Source organism: Acomys russatus, chromosome 21, assembly GCF_903995435.1.
Source record: "Acomys russatus chromosome 21, mAcoRus1.1, whole genome shotgun sequence".
Lineage (NCBI taxonomy): Eukaryota > Metazoa > Chordata > Mammalia > Rodentia > Muridae > Acomys > Acomys russatus.
In genome coordinates, this window is record NC_067157.1 from 17067456 (window position 1) to 17091483 (window position 24028).

The following is a 24028-nucleotide window of genomic DNA, read 5'->3' on the forward strand; positions in this document are numbered from 1 at the left end:
AATCTGAAGGCAGCCAGGAGGAGACTGTGTGTCACATAGGTCAGACTTGAGCATATATGAGATCTCAAAATTCCGCCTCCACAGTGACACACTCCCTTTAACAAAGCCACCCGTCCTCCAATGAGACCACATCTCCTAATAGTGCCACTTCCTGTGGGCCAAGCATATTCAAACCACCACAAAATCATATTGTAGTAAATCTGAGGTGCTTCTAGAAGCTTTCACCCATGTTGCATTGCATGGCTTCACAGTAGCCTTAGTTCTACACTCCTAACATGTACACTTTACAACATGTATGTTGAAAAATCACACAATGTCAGTGAATGCTCCCTGACTACTATAGTGTGAATAGTGGTGATTATTCTTTTCTTTTTTCTTCCTTTCTTTTATTTTTATTTTTACTTTTTTAGTTATATATGAAAAGTTTTCTTTTCTCATGAAACAAAACGATTCTTTTTCTTATTTCTTTCTTTTTTTCTTTGCTGAGACAGGGTTTCTTTGTATAGCCTTGGCTGTCCTGGACTCACTTCGTAGACCAGGTTGGCCTCAAGCTCACAGCAATCTACCTGCCTCTGCCTCCCAAGTGCTGGGATTAAAGGTATGTGCCACCAATCCCAGCGATTTACATTTTTAAGAGTGATTTTTATCATTTTTCTATCATCAGTTCTGTTTGAATGAAAATGGCCCCCATAGGCTCATATACTTGAATACTTGGTCCCTAGTTGGTGGAACTGTTTGGTAAAGATTGAGAACTATGCCTTATTGGAGGAGGTTGGCTCTCTCTGTCTCTTATTGTTCCACAAGATAGGAGCTCTCAGAGACTGCTCCAGCACCATGTCTGCCTCTGCCGTGCTCCCCATGATGGTCATGAACTCTAACACTCTGAAATTGTAAGCCCCAAATAAACTCTTTTTTCTTTAAGTTGCCTTCACCGTGGTGTTTCATCATAGTGATAGAAAAATAACTAAAACATGTATCCAACAAGGAAGAAGCACCTTAGTATGCCTTTGGATTATATTGTGTTAGAATTCTTGATTTTTTTTTTTAAAGTTGATATTTGGTCATTTGTGAAATAATGATACTAATGTTTTGGAAGTAGACAACTGCTCTCCAATTGAATTTAAGACTCGCCAGGTGTGGTGGTGCATGCCTTTAATCCCAGCACTTGGGAGGCAGAGGCAGGTGGATTGCAGTGAGTTCAAGACCAGCCTGGTCTACAAAGCGAATCCAGACCAACCAAGCTTACACAGAGAAACCCTGTCTCAAAAAACCAAAAAAAAAAAAAAAAAAAAAAACAAAGAAAGAGAAAATACTAACTCCAGAGGAGTCTATAATTGTAAACCTGATGAAAAAAATCCACGGTGGGGGAAATGACAGGGCTCATAAGGCCTTATTATGGGCTAAGACGGATGAGTTCTCAGCTCTGAACAAAACATTTTATATCATCTCCCCTAAGGCTTGGGCAACATTGCAGAACACAGGCAGAAGTAATGTAAGAGCCAGAAGATAGGAAAGAGGTTTTCAAAACACCCTACGTCTGACTTAGACACAGCCATTGGAATCACAAGCTCACAGAAGCTAAGGCTCCCTATACTCAGCTTACACAAGAACTGGCCACCCACAGTCAGACCCGGATAGAGGAGGCTCAAGAGCCCCTACCCCTCACTGGTAAACTGGAGACTCCGCCGAGCTCTAACGGATAGATCATTGCCAGTCCAATCATAGATGCTCTTAGTTTCACTAAATGAGTCACAAAAACAAGCCAAACTTTATGAACCTTGGATAACTGAGGATGTATAGAGATTGGAGGTGGGGGAGGGGGCAATGAAAAGAGAGAGGACCTAATCAGATCCACTATATCCATGTATGTAACCGTCAAAGAACAAGATCTAATGAGATCGATCATATCCATGTATGTAATCGTCAAAGAACAAACTTAACTTTTCTAAATTTGGTGTTTGAATTTTGACTTGGTATTAGGAGAGATTTTCTAACCATTTCTGAAGAAGCCCTAAATATATTTCCAAGATTTTATATTACATATTTATGCAAAGAAGTATTTTAGTGGCTGGGTGTGGTGGGTCCATGCCTTTAATCCCAGCACTTGGGAGACAGAGGCAGGTGGATCTCTGTAAAGTCAAGGCCAGCCTGGTCTACAAAGAGAGTCCAGGACAGCCAGGGCTCTGTGTAACAGAAAAACCCTGTCTGAAGAAGAAGAAGAAGAAGAAGAAGAAGAAGAAGGAGGAGGAGGAGGAGGAGGAGGAGGAGGAGGAGGAGGAGGAGGAGAAGAAGAAGAAGGAGAAGGAGAAGGAGAAGGAGAAGAAGAAGGAGAAGGAGGAGAAGGAGAAGGAGAAGGAGAAGGAGAAGAAGAAGAAGAAGAAGAAGAAGAAAGAAGAAGAAGGAGAAGAAGAAGAAGAAGAAGAAGAAGAAGAGAAGAGAAGAAAAAAGAAAAACAAAGAAGTATTTTAGCATTGACAGTTATAAAACTAAAACATCTGTCAACTCCAGGAAATGCTGAAGAGGCTGTATATCTTACAGTATCAAATATTTAACTAAAGGGCTAGAGAGATGGTTAAACGCTGAGAGCATTTGCTGTTCTCGCAAAGCATCCGCTCCCTGCCTCCATTTTCAGGGTTAGTTCTTTCCTTCCACCACGCTGGTGTTGGGAATTGAGCTCAGGCGGTCAGGTTAGTGGCCAGCACCTTTTCCCACGGAGCCATCTCCAATTAAGATTTACATTACTCACCCATATATACCTGAGACAGCTCCTCAGAAGAAAAGGGGTCTCAAGCTGGCGGGGGGGGGGGGGGGAGAAAAAGCTTAAAAATCTTTGTTCTCGAAAACTCTTCCTCTTTATCTAGATATCTTGCAGGCAAGTGAGGTAGGTGCTCTTGGATCCGGTGTGACCTCTAAAATGTCCCATAATAAGAACACTCTTGTGTTTTCTGTCCGTAGCTTTTGGATTGTGTCTCAAAAGTTTGTGGTTCCTTTAAACACAGGCCCGTGTTGTAAATCTCTTCTGCCTAACCCAGTGCCTGCCACATATGCATTTTGAGTCAATAAACATTTGTTGGATAACTGTTTCTATGTGCAGAAAAGTAATAAAACCTCAAAACATAACTGCTAACAGAAACAAGGAGAACTATATAGCCCATCCTTCTCAGACATCATACAATGAACTATTAAGTCATTTATACAAAGCCACCCAGGTGTGCAGGCAAAATCATGGGCTTGAATTAGTCCTTTGCTTTTCCTACTTTAACACATTTCATTTTTAATGAATTCTATAACTCAGACTTCTCACTGTTTTCAATAGAACTTTTTTCATTAAAAAAAAAATGAGTAAATGAGATTTTATTTAGCAATTACTCTTATTGTAATAAAACAGACCAATATTCCCCCTTTAAAGCCCACACAAACCTTAAGTTCTTGACAACAGAATTACTCACCACCTCACTCAGATTGTACCGTGTGCCACTGTCAAGCTGTCTGCCCTGAAATGAAGAAGGAACAATAAACACTATCAATCCCACCAATCCCACCAACGCCACTACCAATGCCACCAATGCACCAATACCACAATTGCCATCAATACCACCAATACCATCAATATCCCACTAATACCATCAATACTCAACCAATACCATTAATATCAATACCCCACCAATGTGCCATTACACTTTTTTTTTTTTTTTTTTGCAGTTTCAAGATTTCTTTTTAATAGTTTTTGTTGAAATTGGTGGGTATAGAATCATGGATACAGCTGGGCATTTGGGAAGCAGAGGCAGACAGATCTCTGTGAATCCAAGGCCAGCCTGGTCTACAATATTGAGTCCAAGACAGCCAGGGCAATACACGGAAACCCTGTCTCAAAAAACAAACAAAGAATCCACAGATACAAATTTTGCCCCTGTTTTAGTGACAGATTTTGATCTATGGTTTTCTTCAAATAGCCTTGCTAATAGAGTAATAGACCTCATGAAGTGAATTAGGAGCTATACCTCTTAGTGCATTACACCTTTTTTTTTTTTAATCTTCCTAGAATCCTCTTATTCCTACTTGTAGAGTAACTTGCCAAGTGTTTTCTAGTCATGTCATCTGTCACAAAGCTGGACAAAAAGCTGACGCAAATTATGTACGCAGTACCTAGAAATTCTGCAGCATCTACAAGGATGGGTGTGAGAGTATGCTGTGAAGGGTGACAGGACCTCACGGTGAGTTAAGTGAGCCTGTGGATCAGGTAACTAATTCAATCTAAGGTCTCTTGAATTAGGAAAAAAAAAACTATTTTCAATTTTTTTTCCTTTTTTTTTCCCCAATTACTCAGTAACCATGGAGAAGCACACAAATTTGGAGTCATATTTAATAAAGTATAAGTTATCTCTTCACTTCTCCACTTGAAACTTTTAAGAAGGCATTTATGGGGCTGGAGAGATGGCTCACAACCATCAGAGACTTCAGATACTGGGAACCCAACACCCTCTCCTGGCCTCTGCAGGCACCAGGCCAGGAGTGCTGGCCAAGTGGCCTTCAGTAAGGCAGCCTCATTCGGGTCTTTGGTACCCTCAGCACTTTCCCTGCCTCCGTTCACTCATGCCCTGCCTCCCATAATCGTCACAGCTCATATAGAACCATTCCTAGGTCCAAGGCACATTTATCGCTGTTTTATGCTAAATCTCAATAAAGTGTCTCAACAACCCTCCAAAGCATGGACTATTACTAATCCTGATTTATAGTCAAGGTCCAAAGAGATTTAGTAAACTGCTTGGGTTCTGATTTCAAAGGAAGTTGTGTTCTTTGTGAATACCACAGGACGCCTCTCTCTGACTTTGGACCTTCAGCACTGCCCGCAAAGCCCCAACACACAAACCTGGTCCCACATCCCAGACCCTCTTTGACCCAACACCTACTCCTTGGCACAAGCCTTGTCTATCCTGGCACCCAAACAGGAACTAATCAAAGTCTTAACTTCCTCCCTCACAAATAGAACTGAGCAGACTGGTCTGCATTTTAACTCATTTTAATACATATTCTCTCTTTAAGAGAAATGCTTGACTTAGTGTTCCTCATTTCACTTATAAAAAGAATAATACTTAATCCATAAGCCAGTTATGGTGCCTCCTATCTGTAATCCCAGTATTCAGGTGTCTAGAGAGAAGGATTGCTTCAAGTTCCAGGCCAGAGAGTGAGACCCTGACTCAAAACAAAACAAAAACAAAAACAAAAGACAAATAAATAAAAACTTAACCTTTCCACAAGAATAGAAGGGAAAAAAAGAACCAAAAAAGATTCAACTTGTAACATTCTGAGAAGATTCAATTAAATAGCGTACTACCATAGTAAAAGTTTTTTATGATTTTTTCATATATCAATTACAAAAATAGAGATGTGACATGACTAAGTGGTATAGCATTAGCCTGCCATATGCAAGGCTCTAGGTCAACCACACCAGTGCCAAATAGAAACACATAAATTTAAAATGTTCAGAATTTTAGCCGGCCAGTGGTAATGCATACTTATAATTCTAGCACTCAGGAGGCAAAGGTAGGGGGAATGTCTGAGTTTGAGGCCAGCCTGGTCTACACTGTGAGTTCCAGGACAGCCAGGGCTGCACAGAGAAATCCTGTCTCAAAAAAAAATTTTTTTAATAAAAATTACAATTCAGTGCAAGCTCTTAGGAATCTATTGTCACTATGTGCAAAGTGCACTATATATGGCCTTTCACACAGACTTCTAATTAGTTATGCAATAATCTCAAATCAGTTTCTTGACATGCAGAGCTAAAAAGGAATATCATTTTTGAGATTTACTAATACAGTGTTTTCTTGAAAGTTATAACTTAGGCCAGGTGTGGCGGCACATGCCTTTAATCCCAGCACTCGGGGAGGCAGAGGCAAGTAGATGGATGTGAGTTTGAGGCCATGGTCTACAAAGTGAGTCCAGGATAGCCAAGGCTACACAGAGAAACCCTGTCTTGGGAAAAAGAAAGAAAGTTATGATTTAATCCCTAATCCATAGTGAATGCCAAATGCATCTTATCCATATCTTTGTTAAATCATGAGCATTTTTTCTCATAAATACTTGTATCCTTACCAAGCTAATAGCAGAAATAATTTACTGGTTTTTCTTTTCTAGTTCTGTGCTTGATCTGAGGTGGATTATTATCGCATGTATTTTAGTAGTTTATTGTTATTACATTTATTGGGGGGGTGGCTTGAGTATGTTACAGGACATATGTGGAGGTGAGAGAACCAGCTTTTCTCCTACCATATGGGTGCTGGGGATTGAACCCAGGTTACTAGGCTTCGTTGCAAGCCTCTTTACCCACTTAGCCATCTCAGCAGCCCCAAAGTTTTTTGGGGGGGGATGGCTATTCATATTCTAATTTTAAGTGCTTTTATGAATATCCAAGTTGATGAGTTTTATATATCACTTGTAGTATCTTTTCCCACATTGGACCTTTCTTTTTATTATTTGCTGTTCTAGTAAACAGAATAATTGAAGTTTTAAATAGTTAAATTGTTAGGGAGTCTGTATTTGTTTTAGGCTTTGCTTTTTATGATTTATGTGTTTTAGTGTATGAGTAGAAAGGTTTTTCCAGAATGCATTGATGTGCATGCCTGTTGGATCCCCTTAATCTAGGACAACAGAGATTTGTGAGCCACCATATGGCTCATGGGAGTTGAACTCAGGTCCTCTGCAAGAACAAATGCTCTTACCAACCAAGGGCCATGCATGGACTGGACCTGTGCCCTCTACACAGATATAGCCGATGGGCATCTCAGGCTTCCTGTGGGTCCCCTAGTAAGGGGAGCAGGGGCTGTCTCTGACAGGGACGCTGTTGCCTGCTTTTTGCTCAGTTCCCTCCGGTGGGCTGCCTCAGCAGGCCGGAGAGGAAGAGGATGCACTCGGTCTGGGTACAGCTTGATGAGTTGCCCGACCAGTCTGTTTCTATATAAAAACAAACTATGCAAATTTCTAGATGTTGCATAGAACATCTCGGGGACTAGGCTTTTATTCCATTATCTTATTAAGGGTTTTTAATTATTATTTTAAATTATGTGATGGGGAAATTCTAGTGAACCCTTGGGTACAGGCGTTTGTGAGCCACCCTACACAGGCGTCAGGAAACAAGCTTGACATCGCTACAAGGGCAACACACACTCTGAAGCATCAAGGGGTCTCTCCAGCACACTCTGCAACCCAGTTCTTTTGTTTTTGTTGTCATTCTTTAATGTCTTATGTTTTTCTAACAGCCTTTTAGTTGGTTCCTGGTTAGTAAATTTTAAACTGTGTTGTCATTTTTCTCCCATCTGTCAAAAGTATGAAACTACAATACAATACAACTTCAGCAATGTTTAACTGTCTAGTGATCAAAACTTTGACACTTAAGCATACTGTGGTGTCCATGAGAGCACTAGTCACATGACTGACCTTCTTGCATTTCCAACTGCAACCACAGCAGAGTTGGAGGTTGCACAGATTTCCACAGACTCTACTGAATAGAACTCACACTGTTAAGTGAGTACTTCTATACTTAGTCCTCAATTTTTTTTTTTGGCCTTTTTTTTTTTTTTTTTTTTTTTGAGACAGGGTTTCTCTGTGTAGCCTTGGCCATCCTGGACTCACTTTGTAGACCAGGCTGGCCTCGAACTCACAGTGATCCGCCTGCCTCTGCCTCCCAAGTGCTGGGATTAAAGGCGTGCGCCACCACGCCCGGCTTGGCCTTTTTTTTTTTTTTTTGAGACAAGGTCTCTCTGTGTTAGCCTTGGCTGTCCTGGAGTCACTTTGTAGACCAGGCTGGCCTCAAACTCACAGCAATCCACCTGCCTCTGCCTCCCGAGTGCTGGGGTTAAAGATGTGTGTCACCATGCCCAGCCACTTTTTTCCCCCTCTGCAGAATTCAAATATAAGGCAATGGATACACTGAGCTCACACATAGAGTTCCTCAGTCAATACAACCCTCCCCAGCCCCCCTACCTCACCCACCCACCCCCAACCCTCCATCCTTACCACCACCACCACCACCATCACCCCCACTCATGCCCAGAGCTCAAGCTTGTGTTTTCCCCAGCAGTTCTAGCACCTTCTCCCCCTCTGGTTTGGTTGCTGCGACTCTCTGTCTCACTCTGTGGCCCAGGACATCCCACAGCTCACTCGGTATCCCAGGCAGGCACGCTTTAACCCTGTACTGACTCTGCATCTGCCTTCCGGTGCTGGCTGCATCCTAACGTTCTTTTGTTCAGGAATTCGTTTCACGTTTAAATGAAAAAGAAAAAAAAAATGCCTTAGTATCAGCCACCGGTCAAAATCAAGGACGTTCTTCATGGCAAATGACCACGTTAAAAAAGGACTGTGGAGCATATTAAGGTGGCCACATGCCTCACAGTGGCTACCTTCTGTTGCCCCAAGACCTGTGTGGGAGGCACAGCTCAGCACACTTTATTGCATGTATTGGTCAAACCAGCAGACTGTGTCTCTTGCAGCTGTCACCCTGGGGGCTGTGCCCTCCGCTGTAGGTGGTGAATGAAGGCAGCCCAACAAAGGAACTGACTGTCTGTTTGGGCTGCCAAACCCCGAGGGCATGCTACCCACACACGGACAGTCATAAGGAGAGCTAGGAACCAAATGAAGACTGTGGTTTTGAAAACAGTCAAAATCGGTTTCAAAAGTAAAGAAACTAACAACCTGTGGCAGTACACTCACCACAGGGCTCTCTAAATATATTAACTAGCTTGCTTCCAAAGAACTTTTGGATATAGAGGGAAATTCATAATATAATGTGAGATGAAATAATTGCATGTAAAATTATATATGTTTAAGTCAGTCATAATGGCTTGCTACTGTAAACTCTAACCCCAGGCAGGCTGAGGCATGAGGATTGCCATAAGTTTAAGGCCATCTTTAACTACAAAGTGTAACTGTGTCTCAAAAAAGAAAATAGTAGACACACACACACAAACACACACACACACACACACACATCAAGATATGCCAGAGAAAAATACCAAGGATTAACAGTAGAATTACTGACAAAGAGATACCCTGTCACAAAAAAGAAAACAAAACAAAGGCTGGGTGGTGGTGGCACATGCCTTTAATCCCAGCACTGGGGAGGCAGAGGCAGGCAGATCACTGTGACTTCAAGGCCTGCCTAGTCTACAAAAGCCAATCCAGGACAATCAAGGCTACACAGAGAAACCCTGTCTCCGAAAAACAAAACAAAACAGTGGAATTACCAGTCTTCCCTCACTCTTTTCTCTTTATCATATAAACAGTAGGGTATGCATACGTATATACATAGCAGGAAAAAATGAAATCCTTTCAAGGGCAGAAAACGGTAGCCTGTAGTCTAGGTTGGCATTACTCTCCTGGTTCCTGCCTCAAACTCTCTTGCAATACCATATGACTTCCATGCTTCTCTTTTTTGTTGTTGTTTGTTTGTTATTTTTTGAGACAGGGTTTCTCTGCGTAGCCTTGGCTGTCCTGGACTCATTTTGTAGACCAGCCTGACCTCGAACTCACAGATTCCCCTGCCCCTGCATCCTGAGTGCTGGGCTTAAAGGCGTGCGCCACCACTGCCCATCTCAGTCTTTGGTTTTTCAAGATAATTTATATAAAAGTTAATCCAGGCAGTGGTGGCGCATGCCTTTGTTAATCCCAGCACTTGGGAGGCAGAGGCAGGCAGATCACTGTGAGTTCGAGGCCAGCCTGGTCTACAAAGGGATTCTAGGACAGCCAAGACTACACAGAGAAACCCTGTTTCCAAAAAAAAAAATTTTTTTAACTTAAAATAAAGGTGCTGACTGTTTTCAGCACAACTAAGTCATCATTGAATATTTCATACAACACAGACAAAAGGGAGTACTATAAGAAAGAAAAACATGGGTGGGAGGGCTGGATTGGGAGGGGAGGAGGGAGGGAGGTGCATTTGAGATATAAAGTGAATAAATAAATAAGTAAATTTAATTTTAAAAAAAGAAAGAAAAAATTTTCAAGTCAAAACTTATTACTCAAACCTGACAGATGCACAGGTAGAAATAAAGAGACACAAAGAATCCAGTTTGTTTACACAAAATGTTGTGCCTAGCCTCTAGACCAGCTTCCTAGTCAGCAATCCATCCATAGTACTGTCGCTGTTAATGGAAAGCTAGAATGTTTACAGTGTGCCAAAGGCCTATTTCATATTTTAAATGAATATGAATAATCTGATAGTAAGTTACTAAGTAGAATATTTTACAGTTTATAAAATCTGATTCCATTTAAGGCCTCGTACTCTCCCAAAAGATCTAGAACTTGATAACAAATAAATAGACTACTCTGCCTTACATTTTGAAATTATATATTCTTCTACCTGGTTGGGGAGGGGGGGAACATTAAGCATCTTCTCTTGCTCCCTTCTTATGAAAGGAAAATGAACCGGTAGATTACAAGCAACATTTGTGTTCTGGTCCCCCTGCAAAAACAAACATTAGGTCGGTGAAACTTACCAGGTTAGTTACACAGGACGTTAGGCAGCTGCTCAGAATTGTACACTGTGCCACAGAGATCCATATGCAGCCAAGGACCACAGGGGTGATAGGCTTTGGAGTGAGCCAGCGGATGCTCTTCATCCCTCATCAAGGCTGGCTTCCTACACGGCTGGTGTCCTCACGTCTCCATCTTGCTTTACGGGTTCTTTAGGCTTCATCACCTTGGTTGCAGGAGTGACTAGTGGGTTATCTGTTTTCTTTTGCAGTGTTAGAGTATCCTTCCCTCTTAAAAGAATATTGAGACCGGTTAGTTTAGACCTTTGGATCTTAGATAGCTAGGAACGTCATAGCGTGGCTATTTTATAGTTTAGCTTCCGTTTGCTCCCATAACGAAACGCACTCACTGGCTAAAGGTTAGACCCGTGAAGAGCTCTCCACCAGCAAAGTAAACAGTGACACCGCTGGCCACACGAGCTTCACGCAGAACTCTTAAGTCGGTCAGCCACCGTACCTCTCTGAGGTTGGCTGAGCTATGCACAGATTTGAGTTTTGATGGTGCACACTTGGCAAGCCGTATCTTATAACAGATACTTTAAAAAGTGAAAGCCTTAATAGTAAGCACCAAGATAGAGAAGAAAGTAGGAATGTTTAGAAACCGAATACTTCTTCTTTTTTTTTTTTTTTTTTTTTTAAATTAAAGAGCAACGAAGCTGAAATCTGCCAGACAAGTGCTCTGAGAAAAAGTTCAAGACACGGAAGTTTGTGAAAGAACTCTCAGAATTTTACTACATATTAACTAAAATACTGCCTTATCAGGTCTGTTGAGACAGAAACCAACCACCATAGAAACCTAAGCTACTTACAAGTGTCACACCTGAGAAGAAAATGTGGTACAGACTCTCCATGATCCTGCCACCCAGACCAAGCTCATGTGACACTACAACAAAGAATTTGAAATCTACAAGCGACAGAATGCAGTCATTCTGGATAGATTGCGACTGGCCTCTCTAGACCATCTGTCTTCCCCCACCCACCCACCTCTACCCCTACCCCGACCCCATCCCCCACCCCTACCCCCGAGATAGACAGAATTTTCTGTCACCTAGGTTTTAGCCTTCAAGTGTAGCTATGTAGTTGAGGATAGCCTTGGACTTCTCATCCTTCTCCTGCCTCTGCTATGGAGGTGGGGCTACAGGTATGAGCACCACCACATCCAGTTCTTGATGTGCTGAGGATCAAATCCAGGGCCTCAAACAGGCTAGGCAAGCGCTCCACCAACTTACGCCCCCAGCCCGCACCTTGAATTCCTTTCTTGTTGTTTCTGTTTGTTTATTTGCTTATTTTCTTGAGACAGGGCCTTAACTATGTAGCCCTGACTGATCTAGAACTCACCATGTAGATCAAGTTGTCCTCAAACACACAGAGATCCACCTGCCTCTTCTCAAGTGTTGGGGTTAAAGGCGTGCACCATCATGCCAAGTTCTACCTTGAATTTTTAATTCTCCTGCATCCATATTCCAAATGTTTATGACTATCACCATCATCGTGTGTGTGCCTGTCTGTAAGTACACATGTGCCACAACAAAACATGAACAGATATTGACTCGACCCCATACTTAAGCCCCAAATTTTTGTTTTCTTAAAAACCTTCCCGTTTCCTACCAGTTCTTTGTTAGTCTGCTGCATTTTCATAAATGATGATTAAATAATATATAGGAATTATGTGTCTTGATCATTGGAATCTGAACACCTTTCTGCAGAAAATAATTTTTTTCTCCTCTTACAAATTTAAATTTTAATCTTCACTGCAGTGGGACACAGAAAGATAGCTCAGTAGCTGAGAGTATCTGAGGCTCTTGCAAAGGACCCAGATTCTGTCCACAGCTCCCATACGATAGCTCAAACCATCTCTAACTCCAGTTCTGTGGGATCTGATGCTCTCTTCTGGCAACCATGAGCACTGAGTGCACGTGGCACACACACATATATGCAGGCAAAATATCCATACACATAAAATTAAAATACATAAGGTCCAGCGACAGTGGTGCATGCTTGTAATCCCAACACTCGGGAGGCAGAGGCAGGTGGATCTCTGAGTTCCAGGCTAGTCTGGTCTACAAAGCTAGTCAAGGACAGCCAAGACAACACAGAGAAATCCAGTCTTGAAAAAAAAATTAAAATACACAAATCTTTAATTTTCTTCACTAAATGACCAGTGTCTGTTGTCTTGTTAGCATAAGCAACACTTGTAACTTTTGCTACACTAACAAAACCCGCTACCAATTCTGGCCTGAAAACTTAAGTCGTTCATTTATTTGACTATTAGCAGGGTATGAAAAAGAGCTGTTGCAGGCCAGGCAGTGGTGGTGCACACCTTTAATCCCAGCACTTGGGAGGCAGAGGCAAGTAGATTGCTGTGAGTTTGAGGACAGCCTGGTCTACAAAGTGAGTCTAGGACAGCCAAGGCTACACAGAGAAACCTTGTCTCAAAAAACTAAAAAAAAAAAAAAAAAAAAAAAAAAAAAGGAAAGAAAGAAAGAGATGTTGTAACTTCAAGATTGTGTGGTTGCTCTGGGTTTTGCAATCTAATGAGTGCATGAATTCACAAGTGTTTAAGAAGTATGTTTAAGAGCCGGGTGTGGTGGCACACATCTTTAATACCAGCACTCAGGAGGCAGAGGCAGGTGGATCTCAGTGAGTTTAAGGCTAGCCTGGTTTACAAAGTTGAGTCCAGGACAGCCAGGGCTACACAGAGAAACTCTGTCTCAAAAAACAAAAGAAAAGAAGAAGAAGAAAGAAAGAAGAGAAAAGGAATGAAACAAGATCTTTTAAAAAAAGATTCTTGAGGCTATCACATCTTGTCTGACCTTCAAAACAGGAAATCTAGGCAAACGAAGGCCCCACCACTTCTAAAAAGCCTGGACCTCAAACCCTTCCAGTAACAGCCTACTAGGATAATAATGTCTCAGGGTAGCTTGAGATAATGGGTGTCTTTCTCACCTCACATGGACTCAGAGCTTGGTCAGTGCCTGGCAAAACAGCAATGAAAAAAAAAATAATAATAAAGTGTTTGTGAATATCTACCATACCCTATAAGACTGCCCCTCCTTTATCACTCCCGTTCAATTCCGTGAACACAATTCTCAAAAGCGTTACAGGTGAGGACACGAAGGGTCGGGCAGCACAGTGACATAGCCGGAGGTCAGCCTGAAATGTACCTGTCCTCAGTAAATCTCCAGTCCTATGCAAACGAGATTGCGTCTGAAACTGCTGGTTTCTCTTCTCCCTCCAACTGTCTCCAAGCTAATTGATTCTACAGTTTACAGAGCTGAAAGTCAGTCATGGGAACGTGGCTCTGTAAGTGACGTTCTTCTATTCTGTGTCCTTCACAGCATCCTTCCTGCTCACAGTCGGCTGCCGTGAGAGCTCGATGCGCAGTGTCTATTCACTTTCAGTTTTGCCAGGATGTAATTCACACACCATACAGTTCTGCTATTTAACATATGCTGCCTGGTAGCTTGTAATATTTTGACAGGCTGTGTGACAAGCATTACTATCAAATTCTGGACTATTCCACCATCCAAACAGAAATGGGTTTCCAGTAACAGTCACATCTCATTCCCTCCCCCGCTAGTCCTTAGTAGACAGTATGGCGGTATCTATTGCAGACGTCCTGTATAAGTAAAATATACAATGCGTTGTCTTTTGTGCCTGGATTCTTTCACTGAGTACATTTTTTTAAAAAGATTTATTTATTACGTATACAGTGTTCGGCCTGCATGTAACACCTGCAAGTCAGAGAGGGTACCAGATCTCATTATAGATGGTTGTAAGCCACCGTGTCGTTGCTGGGAATTGAACTCAGGACCTTTGGAAGAGCAGCCAGTACTCTTAACCTCTGAGCCATCTCTCCAGCCCAACTGAGTACAGTTTTATCTTCACTTATTCTGTTTGTTTGTGTATCTTAACTGAATGTATTTTTGGCATCACTTGCATTCCTGAGCCCAAGGACACCAGAGGCAGGTGTCAGACTCCCTGGAACTGGAGTTATGGATATTTATGACCAGCCATGAGGATACTGGGAATCGAACCCAGGTCCTCTGGAAGAGCAGCCAGTGAGTGTTCATAGCCACTGAGCCATCTTTCCAGACACTAGTGTGAAGTCTTTAAAGGTCTTTCATAGAGTGCCCCTACCTGTACTTCATTGCACTTTATTGTTGAAGTATTTATCCTTTCTTTTTCTTCAGCACTGAAGATTAAACCCAGAGCCTTACTGACACTAGCACTCTCCTGCTGAACTGTGTCCCTGGCCCTGAAATATTTTTCTATGTAAATAAGCCACCTCCATTTGTCTACTCAGCAACTACTCAACAATTTGGCTACAAATTGTATGATCCTAATAACAATAGAGCCACTGACTTCTGGGGGTTTGTTTTGTCTGTAGTTTTATTTTGAGAAAGGATTTCATGTAGTCCAAGGCTGGCCCTAAACACTCTATGTAGCTGAGGTTAGCCTTCAACTCCTGATCCTCCTACTGATAACTCCCAAGTGTAGAGGTTACTGAAAATGAGACACCACACACCATGGTAAACTCATTTACTGCTAATTCCTCGGAGGCTCCTTTTGTTCTAAACAGGATCCTGTATAACCTCCCTTAACTCTGTAACAATCTGTTAGTAACAAAGAACTGAGCCAGGCATGGTGGCACACGCCTTTAACCCCGGCATTTGGGAGGCAGAGGTAGGTGGGTTCGAGGCCAGCCTGGTCTATAACGCAAGTCCAGGATTACCAAGATAACACAGAGAAACCTTGTCTCAAAAAAATAAAAAAATAAACAGAAAGAAAAGAAAAGAAAAGAAACAAAGAACTCTGAATCCCTGCATCCGACCGCAATATCTATGGTGTGCTTAAGATTGACCGGGCTCCGATTGCTAGAAGCTTGCCCGGTATGCACATGTCAGGGTCCGGAAAATACAAAATGAAACATGTGGTCATCCTATATTGGGATTTAGAGCAGAAGAAAAAGAAAATCCACTTCTTTCTTTCAAGAGTTTTGTGGTTTGTGTTCAAACAAATGTTCAAAGAAAGTTATTCACAAGGAAACTATCATTGTATATACCTCCATTAACAGAAAGCAGTCATTATCTTAATTCTTACATAATCAGCAATATGCAGCATCGCCATAGGTTCTTGATTTAGAGTGTGACTTACTGTGTCATTTCCAGCACTACTGCTTATACAGCGGCTCCTGCTAGCTCTGGAAGCCTCACCTCCACGGGGTGGCAGCGTAGCACTCCAGACTCAAGCACAGGCGAAGAATCAGAGCTGATAAAACCTCACCCCTCAGGATGGGCTGGGCGTGGTGGCACACACCATTGATCCCAGTACTCCAGAGGCAGAGGCAGGTGGATCACTGTGAGTGCAAGGCCAGCCTGGTCTACAGAGTGAGGACAGCCAGGGCTATTATACAGAAAAACTCTTGTCTCAAAAAACAAACAAACAAACAAAAACAAAAAACTCAAGTGACAGCACATGCTGGATAGGATGTGGAGAAAGGGGTACACTCCTCCATTGCTGGTGGGAGTGCAAATTTGTATAACCACTTTGGAAAGCAATCTGATGCTTTCTCAGAAAAGGGTGAATAACTCTACCTCAAAACCCAGCTATACCACTTTTGGGCATATACCCGAAAGATGCTCCACCATATCCAGGCATGGTGGCACACCCCTTTAGTCCTAGCACTCGGGAGGCAGAGGCAGGTGGATCACTGTGAGTTTAAGGCCAGCCCAGTCTACAAAGCAAGTCCTGGACAGCCAAGGCTACACAAAGAAACTCTATCTCAAAAAAAAAAAAAAAAAAAGAAAAAAAAAAAAAAAAAAAAAAAAAAAGAAAAAGAAAAAGGAAAGAAAAGAAAGAAAAAGAAACCTCCCCCCAAAAAACCCTCATCTTTTATGCTCAATAATGTTCTCTTACAGAAAAGGACAACACTAGCCAACTATCTATGAGAGCAACGGCTTCTTCCTATCCCAGTGACAGCCACACAGAACTACGGGCATGTCTCCCAGCTTCCTGTTCAGGACAAGAAACAGAAATTTGATTCAGGCCTTTCACAAGCCATTTTAAAGTTTGTTTTGAAAAAAATTAAAAAAATAAAGTTTGTTTTGTTTTTTGTTTGTTTGTTTGTTTGTTTGTTTCTGACAGAATTATAGAATCTTAGAAGCCTTAAAAATCATGAAATGAGCTTGTTATTCCAGCACTCAGGAGGCAGAGGCAGGTGGATCTCTGTGAGGTCAAGGCCAGCTTGGTCTACAAAGGAAGTCTAGAACAGCCAGGGCTGTTACACAGAGAAAGCCTGTCTCAAGAAAAAAAAGAAAGAAAGAAAGAAGAAAGAAGCAGAAAAAGAAAGGAAAAGAAGAGAAAGAAAAGAAAAGAACGAAGAAAGAAAGAAAGAAGAAAAAGAGAAAGAAAAAGAAGAGAAGAAAGAAGAAAGAAAAAGAAAGAAAGAAAGAAAGAAAGAAAGAAAAAAAGAAAGAAAGAAAGAAAAGAAAAAAAATTCACATAATCAAATATTTTCAGTCTTTTGTCACAAAATAACCTCACATATGGGGCACTGCACATGCTCTTGACATATTATGGACTGTAACTCATATCTCCTTTAATTTAAGAGAGGCGTAGGTGTGCATATACATCCTCAAATACAATATATTTAGGTTGTAAATGCCTATATATCTCAGCACAGGACCCCGACTTCAAAAAAAAAAAATTAAATAAATAAAAGAACTAGAGAAAGCTGGGCATGGTGGCTCATGCCTTTAATGCCATCACTTGGGAGGCAGAGGCAGGCAGATTGCTGTGAGTTCAAGGCCAGCCTGGTCTACAAAGCAAGGCCAGGACAGCCAAGCCTACACAGAGAAACCCTGTCTCGAAAAACAAAAACACAAAAGAATTAGTTTAAACAACAAGTATTTCCTGACTTACCAGAGAGCCTTTGTTTCCATCCCATGAGAGCAACTAGATGCCAGTATGGGGTGACTCCCTTCCAACAAAGACAAAATATAATAAAGTTATTTGCTCCAGAACTGCTGAGTAAAACTACACAGTACAAAGAATGTTTTCACTAGGTGGGTAAGAATTTGGGAAGATGAACTGTGCCAGGAATGCCATGTAAGCCAAGAAAAACCAGCCCATCCAGCTTTTCTTGTGCTAAGGAATGGCATCAAGGCTCATTCATAGTTCCTCAGAGTCCACTTTATTTATTTATTTTGAGACAGGGTTTCTCTGTGTAGCCTTGGCTGTCTTGGACTTGCTTTGTAGACCAGGCTGGCCTCGAACTCACAGAGATCCACCTGCCTCTGCCTCCCAAGCGCTGGGATTAAAGGCATGCACCACCACATCCAGCTTCAGAGTTCACATTTTAAACCAAAATGTACCTGTATTTAAATTTGTACTTGTATAGCGGCCAGCACACTCCTGGTATAATAATTACACTTAACTAGCAATATTCCTAAAGCAAAACTCAAAGGTCTGTTTTGGAATCACGGGAAAGAACTCACTCCAAATGTAACAGAGGTTACCTCTCTGGGGGAAAGGAATTAGGAAGATGTACGTCTGGGAGTGGAGGGTCACATCTGTAATTCCAGCTTGACCTATCCAGTCTCAAAAGGGGCAGGGAGTAGAAAGAAGTCTAGTTCATTATTTGTGTGAATCATTGTGTGCCTATGTTCAGGTGTTTTCTGTTCTGGGGGCTTTTCTTTAAAGATTTATTTTTATTGGGCTGAAGAGATGGCTCAGAGGTTAAGAGCACTGTCTGTTCTTCCAAAGGTCCCAAGTTCAATTCCCAGCAACCACATGGTGGCGCACAACCACCTGTAATGGGATCTGGTGCCTTCTTGTGGTGGGCAGGCACACATGTGGGCAGAATGCTGTATAAATAGTAAAAGAAATCTTTTTAAAAAAAGATTTATTTGTTTTATATATATATATATATATGTATGTGTGTGCTTGTCATGTGACTATGTTTTGTGGGTATGAGTTTGTGTGTGTGAGTGTGTATGAGTGTGTGTGTGTGTGTGTGTGTGTGCACGCGCACGCGCTCCCAGAGGCCAGAGAGGGTGTTAGATCCCCTTGAGCTAGAAGAAGCAGCCTGAAGTTGGTGCTAGAAACTGAACACAGATCTGCAACTGAGTAACCCGAGCCCTCTCTACAGCCCCTGTGGCTTGGGTCTTTAATAACTACACTTACTGATTTTTTAAAGGTTTATTTATTTATTATACAGTGTCCTGCCTCCATGTACACCTGCACATTAGAAGAGGACATCAGATCACATTATAGATGGTTGTGAGCCACCATGTGCTTGATGGGAATTGAACTCAGGACCTTTGGAAGAGCAGGCGGCGCTCTTAACCTCTGAGCCGTCTCTCCAGCCCCCTACACTTACTGATTTACTGTGGGACTAATGAAGGTGTTACCGTGGGCTTCGTGCATAGAGGTCAGAGACAACTTGCAGGAGTCGGTTCTCTCCTTCTTCCGTCTACGCTCCCAGGGTCAAACTCAGAGCCTCAGGCTCGGGGGCCAGAACCTTTACCAGCTGAGCCCTCTCACCCCCATATGTGTGCAATTTGGTGTGATGGTTTGCACAATAGCTATATTGCTAGCATCTGAGCTTGAGACCAGCCTGAGCTACCACGTAAGAGACCCTGTGTCAAACAACAAAACAAAGGCATTAAAATAAGCCAGGCATGGTGGTACACACCTTTTATCTCATCGCTCAGGAGGCAGAGGCAGGTAGTCTACATAGAGAGCTCCAAGGCAGCAAGGGCTACATACTGAGACTCTGTCTCAAGGGGGTGGGGGGTGGAAGAAAAGAGCTTTCGTTCTAAGAAAAAAAATGTTTTATAAATCCATGATATATATGACATAAAAGCATTACACATTTCTATTTATCTTGGTTTCTTCTCACAAAAGGCTTCATAATATAAAATAAATATAACATAAAATACATACATGTGGGGTATATCAACACGTATTCTCAATTCCAGAGGCAGACAGATATCTGAGTCAGAAGCCATCCTGGTCTATATAGTGAGGTCTGTACAGCTAGGGCTAAATAGAGAGACCCTGTCTTAGAAAAACAAAACAAAATAAATAAAATTAAATACATATGCCACAAATTCACAGCATTCTGTATGTTCAATAAGAGCTTCAGTACAACAGTTTACAGTAAAGATATCCCTTTTTTGGGGGTCTGGAGAGAAGGCTCAGTGGATAAGAGCACACTGGCTGCTCTTCCAGAGGTTCTGAGTTCAATGCCCAGCAACCACATGGTGGCTCACAACCATCTATACTGAAATCTGATGCCCTCATGGAGCACTCATACATAAGATAAATAAAATCTTTTTTTAAAAAAAGATATTCCGAGCCGGGCGTGGTGGCGCATGCTTTTAATCCCAGCACTCGGGAGGCAGAGGCAGGCGGATTGCAGTGAGTTCGAGGCCAGCCTGGTCTACAAAGTGAGTCCAGGATGGCCAAGGCTACACAGAGAAACCCTGTCTCAAAAAACCAAAAAAAAAAAAAGGATATTCCTTTTTTGTTGTTATTGTTTTTGTTTGCTTGTTTGTTTGTTTGTTTGTTTGAGACAGGGTTTCTCTGTGTAGCCTTGGCTGTTCTGGCTTTACTTTGTAGACCAGGCTGACCTCGAACTCACAGAAGTTATTTCTTTTTTTTTTTTTTTTTAAGATTTACTTTATATGTGTAAGTGCTTGAGTGTTTTGTCTGCATGTACATATGTGCACCAACTGCATACCTGGTGCCTGTAGAGGCCAGAAGAGGGCATCAGATCTCCAGAACCTAGAGTTAAGGATGGTTTCTGCTAGGGCTCAGGCAGTCCATCGATCTAGAAACAAACTTAAAATGGAGTGTAGAAGGCTTCCTAGCTGTTAAATACAAGCCAGTATTCCTCAGAAACAAGTTTCTGTCTCCAAAAGGAGGCATTTCCATTGCCTCTGGCAGAAGGGACATATAGCTCCAAAGACGTGTGACAGCAGTTGCATATCAAAATCCACAGTAAAACCAGGTATAAAGGTGCACGCCTTTAATCCCTTTGCTTGGAAGGCAGAGGCAGATGGATCTCTGTGAATATGAGGCCAGCCTTGTTTACAAAGTGAGTTTCAGGACAGCCAGGGATGTTTTACATAGAAATCCTGTTTTTGGAAAAACAAAACAAAACCAAAACATTCCTGTTAGCTCCCAGGCCCCCTCAGTCCCTACTCATAAGTAGTTGTTTTATTTTATTTTATTTTTTGGTTTTTCAAGACAGGGTTTCTCTGTGTAGCCTTGGCCATCCTGGACTCACTTTGTAGACCAGGCTGGCCTCGAACTCACAGCGATCTGCCTGCCTCTGCCTCCCGAGTGCTGGGATTAAAGGCTGTTAGACATTCTGAAGTCCCCACTCTAGCTATCATCCTGGTGCTTCTCAGCTGCCCAAGCTCCCTTCCTCTCAGATTCTCTTTATAAGAGCAAGGACGTCACCACCCGCCCCACCCCATACCCCCTGCTATCCCACTGTTCTCATTCTCTGCTCTCTGCTCTCTCAGCTTCCTTCGTAGACAGCCCTGTCTATGTCCAGTCTGCTTTCTTTCCTCTCTGCTCTGGACTCTTCCAGATGCCTCTAGATATTTCCCCTCTCTTCACAATAAAAACCTACCCCATTAACAGAGTGATCAGGTCACTGTCTTTACTGCAACCCCTCACACATAGTTGGGCACTGCCTTTAGGGTGCTGGGAACTTACACCAACTCTTCTGCAAGAACAGGGTCTCTCTGTGTAGCCTTGGCTGTCCCAGACTCGCTTTGTAGACCAGGCTGGCCTTGAACTCACAGAGATCCACCTGCCTCTGCCTCCCGAGTACAGGAATTAAAGGCGTGTGTGCCACCACGCCTGGCGAGATACATTTCAGTTGGTGCAGTGCTCTCTTAGCAGACAGGAAACCCTGGGCTCCATCACCAGTAGCACAGAAACTAAGCAGTAGAGGGCCCAGCTGCAATCTCAGCCCATGAGAGGTAGAGACGAGAGGCTTTAGAATTCACAGTCGTTCTTGGCCATATAGTAAGTTAGAGGCCAGTGTAGAAAACAGGAGACTCTTGTCTCAATCAGTCAGCCAATCACAAGCACATAAGCAAGGGACAATGTGTTAAGAATACAGTGAAGCCGGGTGTGGTGGCACATGCCTTTAATCCAGGCTGTACCTCTGTCCAGACAGGAAAGACAGTGGGGAAGGACATCAACTCCAGGCAGGTTATTTCAGCCCCACGACTGCTGCACACTAATGAACTTGAAGTTCTTAGTACATGGGTCTTATCTTTCTCCCCCAGCACTAAGCAATTTAAGTAATAAAATAATGGCTACGAGTAATGGCTTGCACCTGTCATCACAGCTCTCTGGAAGTAGAGTCCGGGGGATCAGAAGGTCAAGGTAATTCTCTGCAGCTAACAGCTTTGATGCCTGCCTAAGAACCAGCAGACCCTGGTGTGTGAGAGAGAGGATGAAGCTGTTCCTAGGGATGACGCAGACCGGTAGAAAAGATCAAGTGCTAGGTACTGATTTATTTAGTGATCCATTCAAAACACTGCCTGTCCCGCCAATTTGCCAAGCTTGGCTGCAGTGCTAGGCGGAACGGGATGACTTGGAGGAACAGGTGAAATCGTGTGGCGTGGCCCTTGACAACCTGCTGACTGCCCTGTCTGCTTCTGTAAAAGCTTGCTTGCTTACCCGCACACCTGGTGGTTTTCTAGTACAAAGTGAGAATATAAGACGGAGCCTGCGGGCCTGGAGAGATGGCTCAGAGGTTAAGAGCACTGGCTGCTCTTCCAGAGGTCCTGAGTTCAATTCCCAGCAACCACATGATGGCTCACAACCATCTATAATGTGATCTGATGCCCTCTTCTGGCCTGAAGGTGTATGTGCAGGCAGAGTACTATACCTAATAAATGAATATATTAAAAAAAAAAAAAAAGACGGAGCCTGCTGAATAAATTAATAAGATATATTTAATAAATAGATAAAGTTACTAATCTTTGTCCTAAAAAAAGACGGAGCCTGCCTGGCTTTGGCCCACCTGTAACATCTCTCTTCCACTCTCCTTGGTGTCAGAGTACTTATCCCAGGAGGATTCTGGGAGCAGGAAACGTGGGACCTAGTGGGGTTATTTGCTAAACCACAGAGGACGACTCTGGGCAGCTGTGAGTGGAAGTGGACCCATAAGCCAAGGGCTTGTTTGCAGGAGAGGGTGAGCTGAAAGCTGTGCAGGGGTCGTCAAGCGCCTTTCTCACGTGCCAGTCAGTGCTTCGCAGCTGGTGATGACACGGACTACCCAGCTTTCAGTTTCTCTTTTTGTTGTTTGTTGTTTGGTTTTTCGAGACAGGGTTTCTCTGGATAACAGCTCTCGCTCTCCTGGAACTCACTCTGTAGACCAAGCTGGCCTTGAACTCACGTCGATCCGCCTGCCTCTGCCTCCCAAGTGCTGGGATTAAAGGCGTGTGCCACCACTGTCCAGCACAGATTTTATTTTCTAATAACCAGCTCCCACTTACTTCTTCCCTTCCCGCTTTAAGTATCTTCAGTGCCAAGGCTGAGTGACTGTCCCCATTCAGCGGTGTACTGTCAGTATTCACATAAGGCACTGCTCACTCCTTCATTATTTGTGCACTCTCCCTGTCCTTTCCAGCTCTCCTTCCCCGTGGGCGGCAAAGACAATGTGATCAGTATGTTTAATTGAATGCTTATATACATGAATTTTTTGTGTATACACACACACACACACACACTTTTTTGTTTTGTTCTGTGTTTTGTTTTGTTTTTTGGTTTTTTAAAAGTTTTTTAAGACAGGGTTTCTCTATGTAGCCTTGGCTGCCCTGGACTCAGACCAGCCTGACCTCAAACTCACAGTGACCCACCTGCCTGTCTCCCAAGTGGTGAAATTAAAGGCATGTGCCACCACGCCCAGACACTTTTATTGTTTTTACAGGGTTTCTCTGTGTAGCTCTGGCTGTCCAAGGACTCAATCTGTAGACCAAGCTAGCCTTGAACTTACAACGATCTGCCTGCCTCTGCCTCCCAAATGCTCAGATTAAAGGCCCGTGCCACCACCACCTGACTGTTTATAGTATTCCTTAAAACAGGTCTTATTCGATGTAGGCTGGCCTCAAACTTGATGTGCAGCCAGAGATGACCTTGAATTCCTGATTGTCAGGCCCAAAAGAGACTGAGAACAGATAGCTGTGGTGCCTATTAGCATACCAAAGTGCATGGTGGCCTCCAGGCTCACTAAATACTGGTGGCTTCTCTCAATTTTTCCTACCCCTACCCCCTACCCTAAACTTATTTAGATCATGGGCTTCCCTTCCCCCTGCGTCTTATTCCTCTATGACCCTATCATTTCAGCCATGGGCCCTCTTGGGCCATTTGCCCCCTCTCTCTCTTCCCTCTCTCTTGGCCCCTTTTCTGTGGTTTGAAATTGGCTCCCATAGGCTCAGAGGCAGTGCCACTATTAGGAGGTGTGG

At 42.9% G+C, this 24028-nt stretch overlaps 1 protein-coding gene across 2 annotated transcripts in view; it reads right to left on the minus strand.

Annotated features, from left to right (window-relative positions):
- The window catches only part of Ros1 (ROS proto-oncogene 1, receptor tyrosine kinase), a 118065-nt gene extending 107162 nt beyond the window's left edge, over positions 1-10903 (minus strand). Inside the window, exons 1-2 of one of the 2 annotated variants that reach the window (XM_051164260.1) lie at positions 10491-10903; positions 3450-3494 (exon numbers count right to left, since the gene is read on the minus strand). In XM_051164260.1, the coding sequence (XP_051020217.1) occupies positions 3450-3494; positions 10491-10613 (168 nt within the window). In that variant the 5' untranslated portion in view covers positions 10614-10903. The remainder of the gene's footprint in view (positions 1-3449; positions 3495-10490) is intronic. The other variant, XM_051164261.1, reaches the window with a different exon arrangement.
- Between the last annotated feature and the right edge of the window lie 13125 nt (positions 10904-24028).